General features: G+C 47.2%; 3 protein-coding genes across 3 annotated transcripts; 1 reads left to right on the plus strand and 2 right to left on the minus strand.

The window, feature by feature from the left end:
* Window positions 1–50: 50 nt before the first annotated feature.
* Window positions 51–4,902, minus strand: GGS22DRAFT_155991 (putative RNA binding effector protein Scp160). Its single transcript, XM_047960297.1, has 5 exons — window positions 4,477–4,902; window positions 3,653–4,384; window positions 2,300–3,597; window positions 1,275–2,242; window positions 51–1,223 (listed from the first exon to the last, which is right to left on the minus strand). The coding sequence occupies exons 2-5, from the start codon at window positions 4,292–4,294 to the stop codon at window positions 259–261; spliced, it is 3,873 nt and encodes a 1,290-aa protein (XP_047822318.1). The 5' UTR covers window positions 4,295–4,384; window positions 4,477–4,902; the 3' UTR covers window positions 51–258.
* Window positions 4,903–8,151: 3,249 nt separating this feature from the next.
* On the plus strand, window positions 8,152–12,424 carry GGS22DRAFT_155996 (Pkinase-domain-containing protein). The gene is made up of 5 exons (XM_047960298.1): window positions 8,152–8,317; window positions 8,477–9,957; window positions 10,024–11,377; window positions 11,436–11,770; window positions 11,835–12,424. The coding sequence occupies exons 2-5, from the start codon at window positions 8,740–8,742 to the stop codon at window positions 11,934–11,936; spliced, it is 3,009 nt and encodes a 1,002-aa protein (XP_047822319.1). The 5' UTR covers window positions 8,152–8,317; window positions 8,477–8,739; the 3' UTR covers window positions 11,937–12,424.
* A 1,662-nt stretch (window positions 12,425–14,086) lies between these two features.
* On the minus strand, window positions 14,087–15,739 carry GGS22DRAFT_97919 (NAD(P)-binding protein). The gene is made up of 2 exons (XM_047968599.1): window positions 14,942–15,739; window positions 14,087–14,880 (listed from the first exon to the last, which is right to left on the minus strand). The coding sequence occupies exons 1-2, from the start codon at window positions 15,313–15,315 to the stop codon at window positions 14,151–14,153; spliced, it is 1,104 nt and encodes a 367-aa protein (XP_047822320.1). The 5' UTR covers window positions 15,316–15,739; the 3' UTR covers window positions 14,087–14,150.
* Between the last annotated feature and the right edge of the window lie 3,672 nt (window positions 15,740–19,411).

The following is a 19,411-nucleotide window of genomic DNA, read 5'->3' on the forward strand; positions in this document are numbered from 1 at the left end:
GACTCGGTTGTCCCATGTCATGTCATGTCATGTTGTACTACCATAGATAGTGAGTTGAGTAATCATAGCAATTTTTATTTATACCTGCTTGTCCGAATTTTTTAGTCACTTAGGATACAGATAATTCATACGATCCCCTTCACCACCAAGCCTCCACCGACAGCACCGACCCCCGGAGCCGTTCCCAACGTTACGCATTAACAGTTAGCCCCAAGTAACCGCCTCTATGCAAGTAGGACTTTGCTGTATGTGGGACATCTAATCCCGCCTTCCAGCTTGTCCTTCGCGCACGGCCTGGAGGATGAGTTCCTTGGCCTTCTCGCAGCCCTCTTTAGAGCCTAGGATTTCTATAGCCTCATCCTTGGCTTGATCGCGGGGAACGTTGATCTTGCATCCGCTTTGTTTGCGGATCGAGTTAACCTTCGAACCGCCTTGGCCAATAACGTGGCGGTACGTAGACGGGTCTGGCAGGATAAGGTACCCGGTAGTGTTGTTCTTTTGGGCTTGCTCAAGAGCTGCCGCGATAACCTTCTTCGCCTTCTCAATGTTTTCTTGGTTACCCTTTAGCACCCATGGAATATCGCCATCTTCCGAAGAGGCAGTGTCGACTATTGTCCAGGAATGCGCATCGTTCGCAGCCTCTGCGTCATCGGTAATCAAGGGGAGGGCACCCGTATTGGCCCGGGTCGAAGAGGGTTTGGGCTTAGGTGGCACAGCTTGGCCAGCATGATCCACGGTGACTTTTTGGTCGTTTCTAAGTCTACGGAAGAACTGGCCGTTCTCCGAGATGGCATGGTGATACTTTCGCGGGACCTGGACCGTCTCACCTTGCTGTTCCTTGATAAGCGATGAAATATGATCCTTCGCTTTCTCAACATTAGCAGGCTGCCCGACGAGCTTCACGCCAGTCAGACCACTTCCTTGTCGCGGAATGTCAATGGCTACGTTGAATTGCGATTCGAGCTGGCGTTTTGTCTCGCCCCCGCGCCCAATAAGCGACCGGTGCTTTTCAACGGGCACTTCCATAGATTCCGTGATCTGGCTCTCGCGTTCTAACACTAGAGCTTTAATGCTATCGATGATCTTGTCGACAACATCCTGTCGTCCCTCAATCTTGATAGAATTTCCATCCGTATCTTGCTTGGGGAACTGAATAGTTCGAGCCTGAAGCCGTCTATCTTCAGGACCACCCGCTTTGATGACGATATCGCGAAGAGTTGAGCCTGTGTTGGATTAGAAAATGACCAAAACATATTTAGACAAAGAGAACATACCGCCGGGACCAATGAGGGTCTTGTGCCACTTCCTATCGATTTCAACGGTCTTTGTGACTGTTTCATCGAATACTGTCCGCTTCTCTTCGATAATCTTCTTGGCTGCTGCAACCTGTGCTTTAGTGCCCTTGATCTGAATCTCCACCGTAGCATCTTGAGATTCGTTACGATCATTAGGGATATCAATCTTTGCTCCGGTGGTTTGACGAAGTTCATCCATACCAGCACCGCCAGAACCAATCAGAGACGGCAGTTGCTTCTGCTGAACGGACACGGTAGCGACGAACGAATTATCCTTGAGGTACTGGAAAAGCGAGAAGATTTCATCGCGGGCCTCATCTGCGCCCTTCTTGGGTCCCCTGATCGTAACCTCATCGGGACCTTGCTGTCGTCGAGGTTTTCCGGCTTCGCTTGCGACATCAGCGACAGATTCATCGTCCTTGGCAGGCTTTCCAGTCTTGGGAAAGTTGATGTGAACGTTGTAACGATTCTGTAGACGGTGAATCTGAGCACCTTGAGCACCGATTAACTCACGATGATACTTAGGCTCAATCTTCAAGGTGTGGAGAGTTTCATCGGCCCATTGACGGGCAAGGGATGAAATATGGGTTTTTGCCCGTTCGGCCTTTGCTTTGGGTCCCTTTAGTTCAACTTCCCCATTCTGGACTTGAATATCCACATCAAACTTCTCACGCAATTCGTTGATATGGCTGCCACCCTTGCCAATAAGATGGTTGGCGAATTTCTGTGGGAAGTCGAACTTCAGGATGAACCCGCGCTCCTTTTCGTCTTCCTTTTCTTGCTCTACGAAATCTGCGGCCTTCTTCGCAAGAGACTCCACGCTAGAAGTGGGACCTCGCATCGTGACTGTGGTGCCTCTCACACTGACCCTAACAGGGATGTCACCAGCAGCACGAGTGGTTGCGTCCTGCTCCTTTTTAATGAATTTCCGAAGTTTCTCCTGGAATCTAAAGCAGTTGTTAGTAAAGTTTGCACGGTCTAAAACAATTTAGGGGACTACATACTTCATTGGCACTTCCAGAGTCGCTGTACTAATTTGCTCCTGCTTGTTGATGAGTTCAAGAATGTTCTTTCGAGCTTCGGCTAACCCCCGTCGAAATTGTTCGAGCTCAGAAGAAGTAGGAACTTTTTGGGGGATTTGGTAAGTTTGACTGGGAGCCTCCGCACCCTCGTACACCAGGAGAATAGGAAGGTCACCTTCTGCCGCATCCGGGACTATCAAATTGACGCCATAGTCATTCTGGACCTTAGGCCTGATGTCGCTCCTGAGGTAGGAGTGGAAGAAGGAATCCACTGGGACTGTCGCGAATCGAGAGGGCGGGTGGCTGTTGATGATGGAGCTCATTTCTTTTTGGGCCTTGAGCGCGTTCTTGCCTTCTCTCGCATATAGTTCCCATGGGCTGACTATACCCTCCGAGAAAGGTGTGTTGATATGAATCTGGTACAGTTTCTCGAGTCGCTCAATCTCATTTCGCTGGTGGAGGTAACGAGAGACGTCTCGCGAATATGCCGGAGCACCGCCGGAGGCATGACTATGGTGCTTCGCAACGTCAAACACGGAGGTGTGTACTTGCGTAGCAAGATCCATAGCCTTTTCCAATCCAGCATTTACATCATCGGCTCGGCCAATTACAGTTACAGTGTCAACGCCTGGTGAGCTAGGCAAGACCACAACACAATTTGTGTCGGCAAAGAAGTCCTCTGTAGGAATACCACGGTCGCCAATGATAAATTGGTGGGTGCCTTGACGAATTTCAACCTGGTCTAGGAGTAGTTGGTTCTGAAGCTCCTGCACTTGACGCTCAATAGCAGCTCGCGCTGCTTGAACTGCTGCACGATCACCAGCGAGTTGGATATAATTGTCGTTGGTAGGGGGTCCAAAGCTCGGCTTCTGTCCTGCCGCCGGTACCTGAGGGACTGAATGAGACCATGGCTGGTGGGGAGGTACACGAATTTGCACACCATGCTCAGCCTCCAAAGCTGCAGTAAGGCTGTTGTTTGGACCAGCTATGAATGGATAAAATTCGGACGGGATGGACTTCAACTTCGTGTTGAGATTTGCAGATCGTTCCCCCGCTATTTTATTGATAGCATCACGAGCCAAGGCCGCCGAAAGTGCATTGCCCTCAACAATTACATCGATGGTAGCATCTTCATCTTCATCCAAGTTACCGGCAGCATCATCGATCTTCGGTAGCTGAATTCTAGCACCGGACTTTTCTTGAATCGACTTGATAGTGGAGCCTTGCTTGCCAATAATATGTGCTCTTGCAGACAGAGGGATCGGGACGGGAATGGAAGTCTACGGAAAATATATTAGTTAAGTTATGAGACTGGGGGACTTGAGAACAGCTTGCCTTGATCCCGATTTGTTGAACTAGGTCTCGAAGAGCTTGTTGCGCCTTGTCTTGTGGCCCAGTCGCCTCGAACTTGAAGTATCCACTAGGAGCTGGAGCCAACGAAACTTGAGCGCGTGACTTGCGGTTGATATCCTTAAGGATATCTTGGAGGGGACGCTTAAGCTGGGTGCGAGGCAGAACATGGCGTGCCTCTAAGAGGAACGTTTCAACGTTGCGACCGGGTATCGAGACAGGCGGAGGAACCCCAGTAGGCGTGGAGACACCCGAAGCTGGAGTAGAAGTTCGAGGAGTACCATTGGTTGACCATGATGTCCCGTTTGTCTTGCCATTCGCACCACCCCAAATAGGAGAGATATTGGACTTGGAAGCAGCAGCTGTCTTTGGGACACCAAGTTCAGGGAAGGCCTCATGCGATTGGGTGTCAAGAGGACCCGATTCCTTCGCAGGCTGCTTCCCGGATGCCTTAGCAGAGGGAGTCTGACCCCAAGATGCCTTTTCGGCGGAATCGGAAGCCGAAGGAGACTTCAACTCCTCATCAGGAACATCCTCAACAGTCACATGGTGGAGAGGGTTTTCAGCATGCTTTTGAAGAAGTCTTGCGGCAGCAGAACCCTCAGCATTGTTGACCTCGGATGCCATTTCGTATAAAGACAGACGGTGAACGTATTCGATGAATAGGTGTAGTGGAAAGTTGAATTAATGCTCGTAGCTTATATATAGATCTTGAAGCTGATTACAATTCGTCAGTTACATGTTATAAATAATTAGATTACACAAGGTGGCCGTTGCAGAAGATGGAAAATAAAATGGGTATATCTCACTAATCTATATATCTAAGACACCTGTGGAACGGAAGATTCGACGATGAGGAAGAATGCTTCGAGAAACAGGAATAGAAATAGGAACAGGTAATGGCAGGGCCAATTGGAAGAATCACACGTTGAGAGTAATACCGAGACTGCAGACGACGAGAGAGATGATGGAGCTGATCGACTAGAGGAAACTAGAACATGATGCACGAGTAGTAGGGTTGACTTTTTCTGTATATCGATAAAAGGGTAGCTGTAGCTGATAGGAAAGGGGAGAGTGTATATAGTAGTAGGTGATTGATTAACAGAGAAAATCCGCCGGAGTATATAAGAATCACGAAAGATTTTCGAATTTGGAAAATCAAATTCGAAGAGGCGGAATGGCAAGCTTTGCGAGGTAGGTGATGCTAACAACACGACGTAAAGGCGTAAAGGGTGAGGTGGAAGTTTACTGGTCGAAAGTTCTTAGCCAACAATTCTAAAAGTCGATTTTTATTGATCCGAAGCAAATGCCAGGTGGAAGTCCCTTCCGAGTTGAAGACTGCATGTACGCCTGCATACATGTACAATCACACTTACTTTTCTACTGCAAAGTACTTCGCTAAGCAAAATTGAACTAAAAAAAATAGTCAGCGAACTCAATGCGAATCCCCGCTCTATAGCCCCACCTAACCCACACTTGCCTGATGGGTACCCTTCCTTCATGGATAATTCAGCCTTAGCCCCAAATTGTGGCGTTAGAGCTCGTGCCACCAATCAATAGCTCAAGCCACAACCCACCGAATCAACTAGATTGTTCCTGGAGAATCTAAGGAGCTAAAAAGCCACGACTCTTCACAATCTTTGCGACCCCTTATCCCAGCTCTGTATCTTTCTGCATTTTGCGTACAGCAATGAGCATGCACTTCCTACCTGCCATATACTCAAAGAACCATTTACCAACATCTAAGAGAATGAGGATAAAGGTATACATGTTCTCTGTATCGAACCGCCTCCTCTTGTTAGCAGCTCGTATGCCTGGATATGTTAATAGCACTATTACAACATAGCCTAGACAAATTCCGTGTCCTGTGCTGGTAGTAGTGACGGGAAATCTATCGTATAAATACCTAGCTTGCGACAGAGGGTGTTCAATCTGCTGGATATCGTCAAAGTAATCTAGTAGACAATTCCTAGGATGAAGAGCTCGTGGGTGGAGGATATTCTCCAGCGAAGATAAGGACCACCATTGGCGCGCTCTGCTCTAACACTTGTTTTAAATAGAAGCGTGAACATTCGATTACCCAAGATGTCCGTTTTCGAATAAGCAATGTTTGGCATAGATTGATGTGTCATGCATTTGATCGACGTGTGTTGATGTAGGTATCCTCAGCCTATCAACAACAGTCACGAAGGGTTCAACATGCACCTTTCCGGTTGTGCGTGCCTCTATCACTCTCTCAATATTCCAATGCCTGTGATCATGGCATGTTGAACGGAAATTTCGGACTTGTAGCCATAATAAGTCCACGTGGACGTGACCGGCAATTTGCCTGTGATGATGGTTAGCGGCAAAGCCATGGCGTAGTTATGACTAGGAAAATCCATGAGTATCAGCACAACACACCAGCACACCTGCGTATGCTAGGAGCATCGTCTTGCTCTATTTAACGGATTTAATTTTCTGCCGTCAAGCTAATGGTAACGAGATGAGTTCTATGTAGTCTTGCTTGATTTTAGTATATACTGCGATAGGTAGGTACCATGTATGAAGAGAACCTTAATAACTACCTAGGTAAAAGTCTGATGAAATAGAGAAATCGTGAAACATTCTGAATATTACCTACCTAGGTAGGTAGATAATTATTCGAGTGAGGCTGAAACCGTCAAAATTTTCCGGATATCGGGGAGAAACTATAAGTAAAGTGACGTGTCGTGACCCGTGGCCTGTGACGGGTAGATTTGTAAGATGAATCTTGATTTTACTACGGCATCACCCTTAAAACATGCAGGAGACGTTGATAATTAAACTCACTTTGAAAGGTATTCGATCCATAAACTAGGAAGAAAGCTAGAATTAACTAGATCTACTAGATGAAGGGTGTAGGAACTATCTTTCACGATGATGGCCTAAGAGCCAATCAAATCCGGCAACCTAACATGGCGTGTTTATCGGAAGGACATGACTAGCGGTTAGGAGGCTCTGGATCGGAGTGGGGACAGAACCTAGGCGTCAAACGTAACTATTGTTGTCAAGGATAAATGGCGAGCAAATATCCTCCAACGAACCCGTTTCTATTTCATCGGACTGAATCTCATTCAATTTCCTGGGAGATCTGATATCTTAAACTTAGTGAAACAGGACCACCGGACTACCTATCGATTACATAGGTAGGCAAATGTAGGCAGATTTAAAGATACGGGGAAGAAGTTGAGAGAGCTTTCTTCCACACCCCCTGAGTTCGTCATTTTAGACGACAGGTGACGGATAAAGCAACTCATAACAGAACGAATTTCTTGAATATCGATCCATCAGTTGCCACTTTCCAATTGACCCTGTAAGTAATAAGTTATTAGTACAATGCGAGGTCCATGTGAGATCCGATTCGATAGATACGTAAATAGTATTCCGCGTGATACTAGATAATAGTTAAAACTTTAGCGGACGGACATTCCATCGTGGCGAGGTCCTAAGAAGCTCTAACGGGAGCTTTGACAATGATAAATCACAGGAACAGCGGGAACCCTGAGCAGTGCGTAATAATCCTTGGACATACCCCACAGGTAATTCGCACGTATGCAACGCCGCCGAACTCATATCACGACAATGAAGAAAAAGTCGTTCTAGAATTGGACAACCAAGACAAAACAAGAATGAACAAAGATAAAATCAACAAGGACTAACACGAGATTCTCGAACTAAGAACCACTTTTAAAGAGGTTATCGTTAGATCCCACGCACCACGAAGCCAAGCAAGTCCGGTCACCCTCTCCAACGGGCCGGTCAGTTAGCTGCAGCAGAAATCCGCATACGACAACCAACCCTTTGGTACTATCTGCATACATACCTGAGTAGTATACAGATAGTTCGATATTATCAATCTAGTAACCTATGAGCTAGACGATTGTGAGCATTAAGAAACGGACTAAACCTGTAGCATAACAAGTAATTAGACATCTGTAAATCAAGTCCACGTTGCGAGTCTGCGAGTATCATCTTTTACTCTCCTCGCAACATGAAAAGTCTCGAGCTCGTATCAATTATTCCTCAATTTTTCATGGATGTGTTATCGAGGTGGGTATACAGTATAGAGACTGTGATTAAAATGCATCTACCAATCGCAGTGGGAGATGGTGTAGAATTGAGCGAATAAGCAGCCATTGTATAGCCACTATCTCCATAAGCCACACTGTCCCCGCACGTTGCCGACAGTCTACCCGGGCAAGTACTAAAGTACATGGATACATATCCCCATGTATTTTATGTACAATGCGTACCTGCCTACGTTCCTCTATCGCGATATGTACCTATCTTCCCCTCCAGCCGATTCATATGGTACCTCATCAGGTACCTCGTCATAATTGTAAAGAACGAAGAACGAATAGTGATTGTAGAAGGCACAGCAAGCTTGCACTGGACTTAATATTAAGTAAATATAGTGGATGTTAAGTAGCGTATAACGAAGCCGTTTCCTTTTTATTCTTTCCATCCTAGTTCTAGCCTCTATCTTTTTTTCATCATTTTCTCTATACCACTACTACATACGCACCCCCCCTTCTCCCATTTGGTCATTTAGTTCCGACCTTGCCCATTAATGGAATAAATCAAGTCGTTTTCCCTGGGTCAAAAGTGGTAAAAGTGGTAAACGAAGGATACCTGGGTAGATTAGCAGGTTGGCGGATTGGTGGATTGGTAGAAAAATACTAGAGGTAGGCAATGAATGTCCCTATGATAACACCTAACCAGAAGACGGGGAAAATAGAAGCATTCGTAATTAAAAACGAACGTGGAAAGAATAAAAACAAAACACCCTACCTGCGACTACATACATACAACTTGAACACCCCTCTCCCACCACTACCAACACTCCTCTACCGTCTCGTTCAATGTCGGGTGTTTTCTAGTTCTCGTCAGCCCGTGGTTTCATCATTCGACCCATTCATTCTGATTTTTTAATTGTCACTAAAAAAAAATCACCGCCGCCCCCCCTCTCCAAAAAAAATAAGCAAGAACTAAAACTCTGTTTTTCTCTTACCCCCAGTACCGACAGGATTGTACCTACCTTAAAGGTAGAGATGGACAGCCACAGTGCTAACCCAAATGTTAATCTGCAGCAGCAACTACAGCAACAACAGCAACAACAACGCCGTAACAGACTGACTAAGAAACCTCCATCTCAACATCACAACCATAGTCATAGTCGGGGGCATAGTTTCTCACTCACCGCTGATGGTCGCTTTGACGCCCAATCCATTCAGAGCAAACGGAGCTCCACGAGTCTGAGGCGAGCTCCAAGCGCTCCCCACAGAACTCCCGCTGCCGCTGCCGCCGCCGCTGGTATTGGTGCTGGCATTGGCGTTGGTACAGCCACTACCGCTTCCGCTTCCATTAACACAAATTATAACACCATTAACAAAACCACCACTACCACCACAACCACCACAACGCCTAACGTTCCAGTTAACGTGGGCATTAACAACGCGTCGAACTCCTCCGCACCATTGCCATTACAATCACCCCGTCATCTACAATCCGTCTCTACTAACAATAATTATAACAATTACAATAATTACAACAACGATTATACCACCCACTCTTCGCCAATACTATCTCCCGCTCAATTTTTGCCCTCCACATTTTCGACTCCTCATCACCTAGCCTCGTCTTCACCCACGCATTCCCCCTCCAGCAGTGTATTCCCTGTCGTCTCTTCTAACGGTCCCCGAATTGGACCTGGTGCTAGTAAAGGAATAGGAATAGGTATTGGGAAATCGAAGCCACGAGACCAGCGTTTGTCCGATCCTCATATTCTTTCGCCCCTCTCTTCACAGACGCCTGAAGAATTTGTCGGTGCGCCCTTTGACGGCAACTTCATCCTAAACCACTTTGAGGCTACCAAGTCGCCGACATACCAGTATTCCTCCACCCATCCTCATACTCCTACCCACAACCCTAACCGTCCCGCACCACCCCCACCATCGAATTCGAGTCCCGACCCACGTGTAATGAGTCCTCCTCTACGACAATCCGCTAGCTTTTCCGCTCTCGACGCCATCAACATGTCGGAGAAGTCCCATGGCGCGCGCATCAACGAGAACCAAGTCGTCCCTCCAAAACGATACTCGGATGAGGGTAAAGAACTGAAGGGGCCTGGCGTATTAAGAAAGAAATCAGGCTTCTCGGGTCTCATGAGTACATTGGTGGGGTCGCAAAAAAAGCCTGTTATATCCGCACCCGAGAATCCCGTTCATGTCACCCACGTCGGTTATGATAGTTCTACTGGCCAATTTACTGTTAGTTTCGCTCGAGCTGGCTTCATCGCTAGGCCATGTATGGATTGTTACTAACTATGTTTGTAGGGTTTGCCAAAGGAATGGCAACGTTTAATCAACGAGAGTGGTATTCCAGAGAATGCTCGAAGGGAAAACCCACAGATGATCGCCGACATCGTCACCTTTTACAAGGAAACTACAGAGAAACCACATGAAGATCAAGTGTTAGAGAAATTCCATGATGTTAGAGCTCAGGAGCTGCGCGCCCCCTCTGGTGGAATGGCAACATCCCCCGGCATGTATGCATCAAACTATGCGGGTATGTCACCTATGATTAGTCCACCAGCAAGTCCGAGATTTCCAATCGTGAATAATGAAGGCACCTTCGAGAATCCCCGAGCCCCTCCTCCCGTACCCGTCCCTGGGAAGAGTCCCGCACTGCACTCCCTCAAGGATCATCCCAACTTGCAGCCCAGTCGACCCGCGCCGAAACCCCCCGTCTCTTTGCAGACGCGAGCTGCACAGCAATCGCCTTACGCTACCAAGGACTCGGGCATTGGCATGGCGCAAGCAGGCGAAGATATGCACTCGCCTCTTACCCACACCCAGTCACTGAAGGATAGTGTTCCCATGCTCCCCGAAGAGCACCGATCGAGATCGAATTCGCGAGTAAATGGAAATCAACCACATACCCCAGTCAGCCAACAATTACCTACTCAGACATTGTATCAGCAGCAATTGATGCAGCATCAACAGGAGCAGGCAATGGCCCAAGCCCAGGCCGCCATGAAGGGCCAACTAGGTAGATCTGCAAGCACCAAGCAACCCCTGACCCAGCCGATGCCGCCAAGTTCGCAACACCCCATCAACCGTCCGCCAGAGGCCAATGGTGTAGGCGGCGCCGGTCATCCAGCTCGCGCCGGTCCTCCAGCACAGCAATCGCGTCCCCGCCAGAGGGCACGACAGAGCAGCAGCATAGATGTTGCAGCTGCTTTGAAGCGCATCTGCTCTGAGGGCGATCCCCGCGAACTCTACCGTGGTTTCAATAAGATCGGACAAGGCGCTTCTGGGGGTGTATACACCGGCCATGAACGAGGATCGAACCGACTCGTAGCTATTAAACAGATGAACCTTGAGCAACAGCCAAAGAAAGACCTTATCATCAACGAGATTCTAGTTATGAAGGAGAGTTCACACCCAAACATCGTTAACTTCATAGATAGCTACTTGTGTGGCGGCGAGCTATGGGTTATTATGGAATACATGGAAGGGGGCAGCTTAACTGATGTGGTAACTTTCAACATAATGACGGAGGGGCAGATAGCGTCTGTCTGCAGAGAAACCTTGAAAGGTCTACAACATCTACATTCTAAAGGTGTTATACACAGGGATATCAAGTCTGACAACATCCTACTTTCGTTGGATGGTAATATCAAGCTCAGTAAGCCACATTTCTCCAAATTTCTTGGTCTAAATTGTAACCTAATATCTCTCCTTAGCCGATTTCGGGTTTTGTGCACAGATCAACGAGGCGCATAACAAGCGTACTACGATGGTTGGAACCCCGTATTGGATGGCGCCAGAGGTTGTGACAAGAAAAGAGTATGGAAGGAAAGTCGATATATGGTCTCTGGGCATCATGGCAATCGAAATGATCGAGGGCGAGCCACCATATCTTACAGAATCACCTCTACGGGCATTATGGTTAATTGCCACCAACGGTACACCTCAGATTAAGGAGGAGCATAATTTATCTGCAGTATTCCGAGATTTCCTGTACTTTGCCCTCAAGGTAGACCCGGAGAAACGTGCGAGCGCGCACGATTTGCTGAGGGTATGTGTCCTCCCCCACCCTTTAACTTTAATACAGGGCCTTTTGGTGACTGATCTTCCTATAGCACGACTTTATGAAGACATGTGTTGACCTGGCGTCTTTATCTCCACTTGTCAAAGCTGCCAGAGAAGCTCGACTAGAGGAGAAGGCCAGTAAAGGCCAATGAGGTAACCCGCCAACCCAACGGTGTTAGGGCGTTCTTTATTTTTCCTTTTTAGGAGACGTTTTGGAGAAGTTGGAATAATTCGACGTACTCGACTCTAGAGGGATTGAATAAGTACAACTACGACTATCCTGAAGCTCAGGAGTACATCTTGCGAAACCTTAGCTGTTTTGCGATATCTCTGGCCATAGGGATGACTACGTTATTTCCCGAGTCCACGTGGAAGTTATGTGAAGGATACTAGAGGGGAGATGTTGGGCGGCAGGTGATCGGGGTTTCGATATCATCCCTTGGAGAGGCCGCCCTTAACTACTTTTGTACATAGAGAGACGATACCACCACCACTATCACCACCCTCTTCCTTTGGACGAATTAACTTCTCCATTGGACACTAGAGATGAGAGCTAGACGATACGGACTGTATGTCCTCGATGATATGGCATGTCTGAACGAATGCCTTAATACGAAGGACATTTGCGCGCGCGAAAAAACTTATCGGTTCTGATGATTTGCTCGAGGCAGATAATGCTTTGAAACATGTGCCCTGGTGATTGTACTCATCCAAGCTGTTTTCGCACCGGCGAGATGTGATTCGTATAGTGAGGCTAAGTACCTAGTATCTGGAGAAAACGAGATGGCTTAATTCGGATCCCGTAGACCAGTCATGTTCCCCTATATTAAGTAGTACAGTCTAATAATAGAAAGAATAGGGTTCTTCGTCTGGGGTAGCTTGTGTAAGTGACGGATAGCTAGCTAAAGCAAACCTCCTCATCCATGTAAGGGAAGGAAAGGTCGTTCGACACGAGTTTCTAGATACCCGGTAAGGGGTGGGAAACCGCGCCGTCGGCCGTTGATTCTCCGTATGGGCGAGTTGGGTCGGGGGTCGGTAGATGCGATCTGGATGTGATGTAAGTGCGGGATCTAGTTTGATGTAGAAAGGGGGAGGGGATAAAGCTTGTAGTCTTAATTTGTAGCCGTTGTTTTAGCTTAGACGTTATTCTTACCTTACGCGCGTGTATCTAGACGAATAGGGAGCGGAAGTACTAACGTGGGTAGGTAGACAGATACCTAATAGCTAGGTAATCAAGAAGCCCAGCTACGTCAGATTGAGGTAGGTAAGCAAGATCTCTATATCTCAAGAGCCAATTCAAACTGTAGCCTACCTAGTAGGTAGGTACCTAGGTAGGTAGAATTTGTATCGAGATTCAGAGGCCATTATTATCCGGCTTTACTTCTATGACATACAACCTCATACACGCACACAAATCAAACTGTGGGCCAAAATTCGTGATAGAAGAGGAAGGTGTACTTTCTCAATTCGTACCTCCGCGCCGCATCGAAGCAGGCGCCGAAGAGGGTCAGTCATATCCCAACCCCGTAACCCCTCCGCAGTCAAACCCGGGGAACTATCCCACCTGAGGGTAGTTGTAGTGTCTAATCTCTAGATCGAATCTTAAAATTTTTTGTATCCCCTTTTTTGTTCATAAAAAAGACATCGTAGATTCTTTCTTTCCCCTCTTATGATGAAGACATCTGGTATCAACCCCCGTTTTTCCCGCTATGTCTCTTCCGTAGTTCTGAACATGACTCCATATCCTGAATGATTAAGTACGTTAGAGTAGGAAAGAACCAAAAGTAGAAATCAAATCTATGCCGCGCGCGTTAATCTGCATCATCCCGCAAAACGTTAAACCTCAATAAAAAAAAAAGACCATATTTATTTAGGGGATCCCACCCGTGAGACCCGCCGTAGAACCTAACCTAACCACGTCCGTTCGCGATGTACATAGAGTTATCCGGTTTCCGGATAGGTGCGTAGGTGTGTTAGGGGTAGATGATGTGCGACACATTCGTTAGCGATCAGTGACGAGGTTGGTTGAACGGAAAAAAGGCTCGGTGAGGAGGTATCCCGCATGCACGTATGTATGTCGGTATGTGATGTGGGTGTTCAGGATATTTTGGGAACAATATCAATTAAAACTCCTCGCAATGCCACAACGCAACGTAACCACACTCGAGGGCTGTGTCGCGGCCCCCCGCATCGGATGAGACACATAATTCGACTGCCCTCGACCCCAATACCTAGCTAGTGCTGCCACGTAGTACGCAAAACTCCGGCTAAAGGGCCAGAGCCGCAATACTGTGCACACACCATGCCGTCAACTGGTTGTTTCGACATACTTCGTCGAAATGAAAAGCAGTTAGGCACTGGCTAACTTAGTAGCAAGTGTAACCACCGTCGATGGCGACGTTGGCACCGGTCATGAAACCGCTAGCATCGCTAGCAAGGAAAACACAGAGACCGTTGAGGTCATCGACGTTGCCAAGGCGGGCCTGAGGCGTCAAAGAGCGCCAGATCTTCTTCTGGGCCTCGAGGGCTGGAACACGGTTAAGGGCAGTGTCCATGTAACCGGGAGAAATACAGTTGACCCGGATGTTGTACTTGGCCCATTCGGCGGCAAGCGACTTTCCGAACTGGATCACACCAGCCTTGGAGGCGTTATAGCAAGATTGTTCCTGAGGATAGTTGACGATACTACCGCTCATGCTAGCAACAAGAACAATAGATCCGGGCTTGCCGGCAGCCATCATAGCTCGCCCAACAGACTGGCTCATCAAGAACGAACCGGTCAAGTTGATATCGATCAAGCGACGGAACATGGCTGGGTCGTAAGTCTCAGCCTTAATATTGGAATCGGCGATACCGGCACTGTTGATCAACACGTCGGGTGCGCCATAAGTCTCGACAACGGCATCTACGGCAGCGTTGATGGCGGCACCGTCACGAACATCGACCTTGAAGAAGGAAACGGGAAGTTGGGTCTTCTGGTGAAGCTCAGCAGCCGCCTCGTCTCCTAATTCTTGGTTGGCATCGAAGATCACCAGGGCCTTAGCACCAGCTTCAGCACATGCACGGGCCATGTGGTTTCCGAGACCTCGAGCTCCTCTGTTGAGAAATCGTCAGCAGCGTTTCAGAATAGCATTGATGTGTAACGAGTTCGACTTACCCAGTGACAATCACAACCTTATCCATTATGCTCATCTTCTGCATCGTGGGAGGCATTGAGCGGTAGACGGTCTTGTTGAGAGGGGTGACCTCGGTGTCCTCCGGAGGAGGGAAGGGCTTCGGCTTCGCATCGTCGCGGTTCACGGGGATACTGAAATGATCGCTGGTCGAACCGGCAGTGCCGGTGGAATCTGGAGAGTAGACGGAGACGGGAACTTCGGTCTCGCGTACGACGTCGCTTCTAGAACGAACAGAGGTTTGGCTGAGTGCCCGTTGGGCTGCGGGGAATGCTCTGGGGAGAGAAGAAGATACGCGGGATCGGGAGATTAGAGGAGCAGCAGCTCTGGTAAGGCGAAGTGCTGCGCGACCAGACATTATTGCGGTTGTATGTGGGATGTACGTAAGAAATCAAGGTGTAATATAAGTAGAAAAGTAAGTCTAGTAAGTCTAGTAGTAAGGTAAGTCTGGGTCTATTCGGGTAGGAAGTGTCTAGAAATTGTTGTGCGGGTTTAAGTTTGTGATTTGTGGTTTGTGGTTTGCGAGTAATTCGTCAAGGTTTATCGGAAAGCTCTATCAATCAGCAACCAAGCGGCGAGCAACCTTTTATCGGTTGGGGGCAGAAAGCAAACTGGACCAAGCTGGATCAAGCTGGTCAAAACTGGCCAAAACTGGTGCCAATTTTATGGAATTATCAGGGGATGACAGGTGAAAAGAATCCGAAATCGGGGGTAGCGCCGTAAGAGAAATCAGAAATCCCAAAATCCCAATTTTCCAAGGGTTGGCAGGTTGGGTTGTGTGAGATTTTGAGGTCACAAGACGTTCTTCTGTTTAATTGGATTGTTGAAAGTCGGGTTGGCGTCTAGACGGGTATCCAGTATCCAGAATCGTGGGTATCGCGAAACTAGTCTTGTTAGACCGAATTCACTCAGATAATGTTCGTGCTCTGTGCTCCGTGCTCTCGAGCTTAATAAAGATTCGTCTGACCGTCCGCGTAGGCGACTAGGGGTCTTGACAGTATGTAATACGTGTGGGGTGTCTAAACTGTCTCTCGAATTGTTTCAACGAAGCTATTCGACAAGGGTACAATAAAATGTAATGAGAATTTCCAATATGAGCTATGGAAATTCGGAGTAAGACGACAACGACGGTTGACGATGGGATAAAAAAGAATCTAATTGCCAATAGAATAAGAAGAAACAAAAAAGTAACAGTAGCTGAAAGCGATGGATAGCGAGAGAAGAGATCCTTTTCTACTTGTTCGCCATCGCTTATTATTCCCTTCCCTCAACAAATTGTGGATTTTCTTTTCTGACACTTGTCAGGACTTGCAGCCCTCTTTTTCCCTACTTTGCAACACGCTCTGCACTTTGCAGATGAGAGAATGGGTTCAGGGCTACCTAGGTCAGCAGCTAACGATAGCTATTTGCTCCCATCGCTCTAGATCCAGTTGATTAAACTTTCCTAGGTTCGCTAACTCCGAGATACCGTAACGGACTACAAGTAGAAGTGACGTCAAGATAGGTCGACAGCCGCCCAACAATGGTAGTAGAGATACATTCTATACCGTATTCGATACATGATGTAGAGCTATTTACGGGAGTGCCGTGCGTACGGTAGGTCTGGAAGTTTGACGGTGTGTAATATTTGCGCCATCCGTCTCAAATCTATGTACCTTCCTTAGTACACAGATCCCTTAGGGCTTGCCAAGTGTTGGATCTGCTTCTAAGACCGTTACTGCCACTACCGTTACTATGTACCTACTGTTACTACCGCCGCTACCTACATATAAACATGTACGGTCAGAATGTGAGCGATAGCGAGGAGAAGGAGGATGATGATAGTGGCGGATAGCTAGAAAATCTTTCTTGAATTTGTCGATCAAGGGTAGCTATGTGGTAGCCAAGGTAGCTTTGTTGGCCTGTAAGTACATGAATTATGCAGCGCTATGCAGTAGCTATCCCATGGACCCTAGCCCACCATTAACAACCATTAAACCCTAGCAAACTGCCAAGCGAATGCCTAGTCGAAGCCAAGCCGCCCTATAAAACCGAGCCGACGGGGACAAAATTAGATAATAACGGGGTTATGGGTCCGGCATGCAGCCGAATGGATGCGGGTCTCCATTTAGCTTGATTTTAGCTTTTAGCTCCCTGTCTAGAGTCTTCCAGCTTTGTTCTTTAGAATTTCGAAACTAACCTTATTCAACTTTCATCATGGCAAGAACACGAGTAATGAGTGAATATCGATTTTATCCTTGTAGATATGTATATAGTGCAACTTCATTACTACTACTAGGTATGTACTAGGTATGAGACGAACTAGTTTGTTATTCAGCAGGAGGCTCTTGATGTCGAGGATTTGAGCGTGGGGGGTTTCAACTGTTTTGTAGTAATACCTACCTATTTACATACCCAGGTACATACCTACTTACAGCTGAATCCCCTTCCTAATCCCGTTAGATATCAACAAGACTAACAGGTACCTGAACAATTACCCCTATTTACCATCCAGACTTGTCTTCTTAAGAAGGTAATTATCTAGAGATTACGATGTTTACAACTCACCTGAACTTAGAAGGCTTGAACATATTAACTCATCTGAGTATTCGATAACGTCTATCTTTAACAGACATCAGATAATCAGGAAACTCCCGATGCGGTACGGGTATACCTACCTAATAAGTGATTTGGCGTTTGAACGGCGTTCTGAAACTGTTCCTACGCAAGCCAGCTTGCATTTTGCGGGGATAAAAGTGCCTGTTCGTACCTGCGGCTTATATCTTTCGGTGTCATGTGACGGAAATGGTATATAAATATATTGATGCTAAGAAGTAAGTAAGAATGGGGTAGGGCCACACCGCCGGAATGTTCACGATATTTTTGACCAGAGCTAGAATCAATATGTTTTCCGGGGTTGCCCCAGCAAGGGTACCTGATGCGGAGCGGAGATTATGCGTCAAATATACCTCAGATCCGTGGGGTCCAATCACTCCTGTCACTCTTGTCACTCCGTATCGGTGAGCTCTCGATCACTAGGAGCGGGAAAAATAAAAGAAGGGGAGAGAGAAACATCGTGAGATTTCGCCTGGTTACCTACCTAGACCCTCGGGCTCTCGGTGGTCGTATTCAGACGAGATTAATCTATCCCCTAACCCCTAAAAAAGATGTCCAGGTGACCAAAATCCCCCACACTCCCACGTCTCAAGACCTAACTATCATCCGAGAGGCATTTCATTGACAATAGTGCCGCGTAATGTTGAAAATATTATAATCATGTGTTGGATTGTTGAGGTGAAAGAAAACGAAGCAAGCACCGAGATTCCGTTAGTTAAGGGTTAGATAGGGGTTGATTACCTAGTAGGTAGGTGTGTACTAGAATGTCCACGCTATTCTCGGATTACACAAGCACGTTGCACCATCTTATCAATCAACCAAAACCTTGGAAGAGCTACGTGACTGCGTGATTCTGGTCTCATGTACGACATAATAACACATTTCGAATTAAGCTTAAGGAACCACAGTAATAAACGGCGATCAGCGAATTCTGATGTCGAATACATATGTTCTGTGTGTTAAATACTCCGATTTGCGGCTCTGTCCATCTCAATCGAACCTTGCAGCCTCGCCCCCGTAAAAAGTTGTAGATGAGATCCATGATCTATTTACCTACTCACATAAAATATTACACTATGTCCTGTATTACGCGCGTCTCCTAAAGAATGCAGCCAAGATACCTACTTATGTACCTATAAGTGGATTAATTACCATAGGAAAACTCGACGCCGACCCAGCTTAGAATGGAAAGATTCGCCCACAGCTCTTTACAGTTGTAAGGGAGGTGTTTGACCTGTTTTACCATCCTATAGTAATCCTAGAAGATGCCTAGACCGTGATGCCGGGTGCGTGGGATGTAGTATGCAATACTCCATTTAAAATACTGCCTGCCGACTACAACTACTAAGCGTAGGCAGCTAGGCACTTTAATATAGGGCATTCGCGGATCTACGTAGAAGCTAACGCATAACTTTAGTGCCTAGTATATGCCGTAGTACAGTAATAGCGCATAAGTATAATGGGGATATGGCGGACTTTTGTGGGTTTCCGTTACGGCAAGAGCTTCAAAACGGTACTATAGTACAGGCAATTGCGCAGGCTGGCAGGCAGGCACAGGCAGGCAAGGAAGGTAAGATCCCCGCGGATCCCATCTTGTGGGTATCTGTGGGGAAACTTAGCAGCCAGCCAATATGGAAAGAATGAGATCAGTTATAGACATGTACCCAAGTACATCATTAAAAAAGGACAGACTTGACGAGTCTGACTAGGCATTTTAGTAGACACACAGCAAGGAAATCCCGAGATGCGAGATTCAAAACTCATCCCAGCTTCCAGGCGGTGTACGGGTGGGCGTGTGGACCTCCGACCGGTCGCGGTGATGTTACCGAACTTGCGTTGGCGAAATGCACCAGCGTTCA

Source organism: Annulohypoxylon maeteangense, assembly GCF_022496945.1.
Source record: "Annulohypoxylon maeteangense strain CBS 123835 unplaced genomic scaffold GGS22scaffold_3, whole genome shotgun sequence".
Lineage (NCBI taxonomy): Eukaryota > Fungi > Ascomycota > Sordariomycetes > Xylariales > Hypoxylaceae > Annulohypoxylon > Annulohypoxylon maeteangense.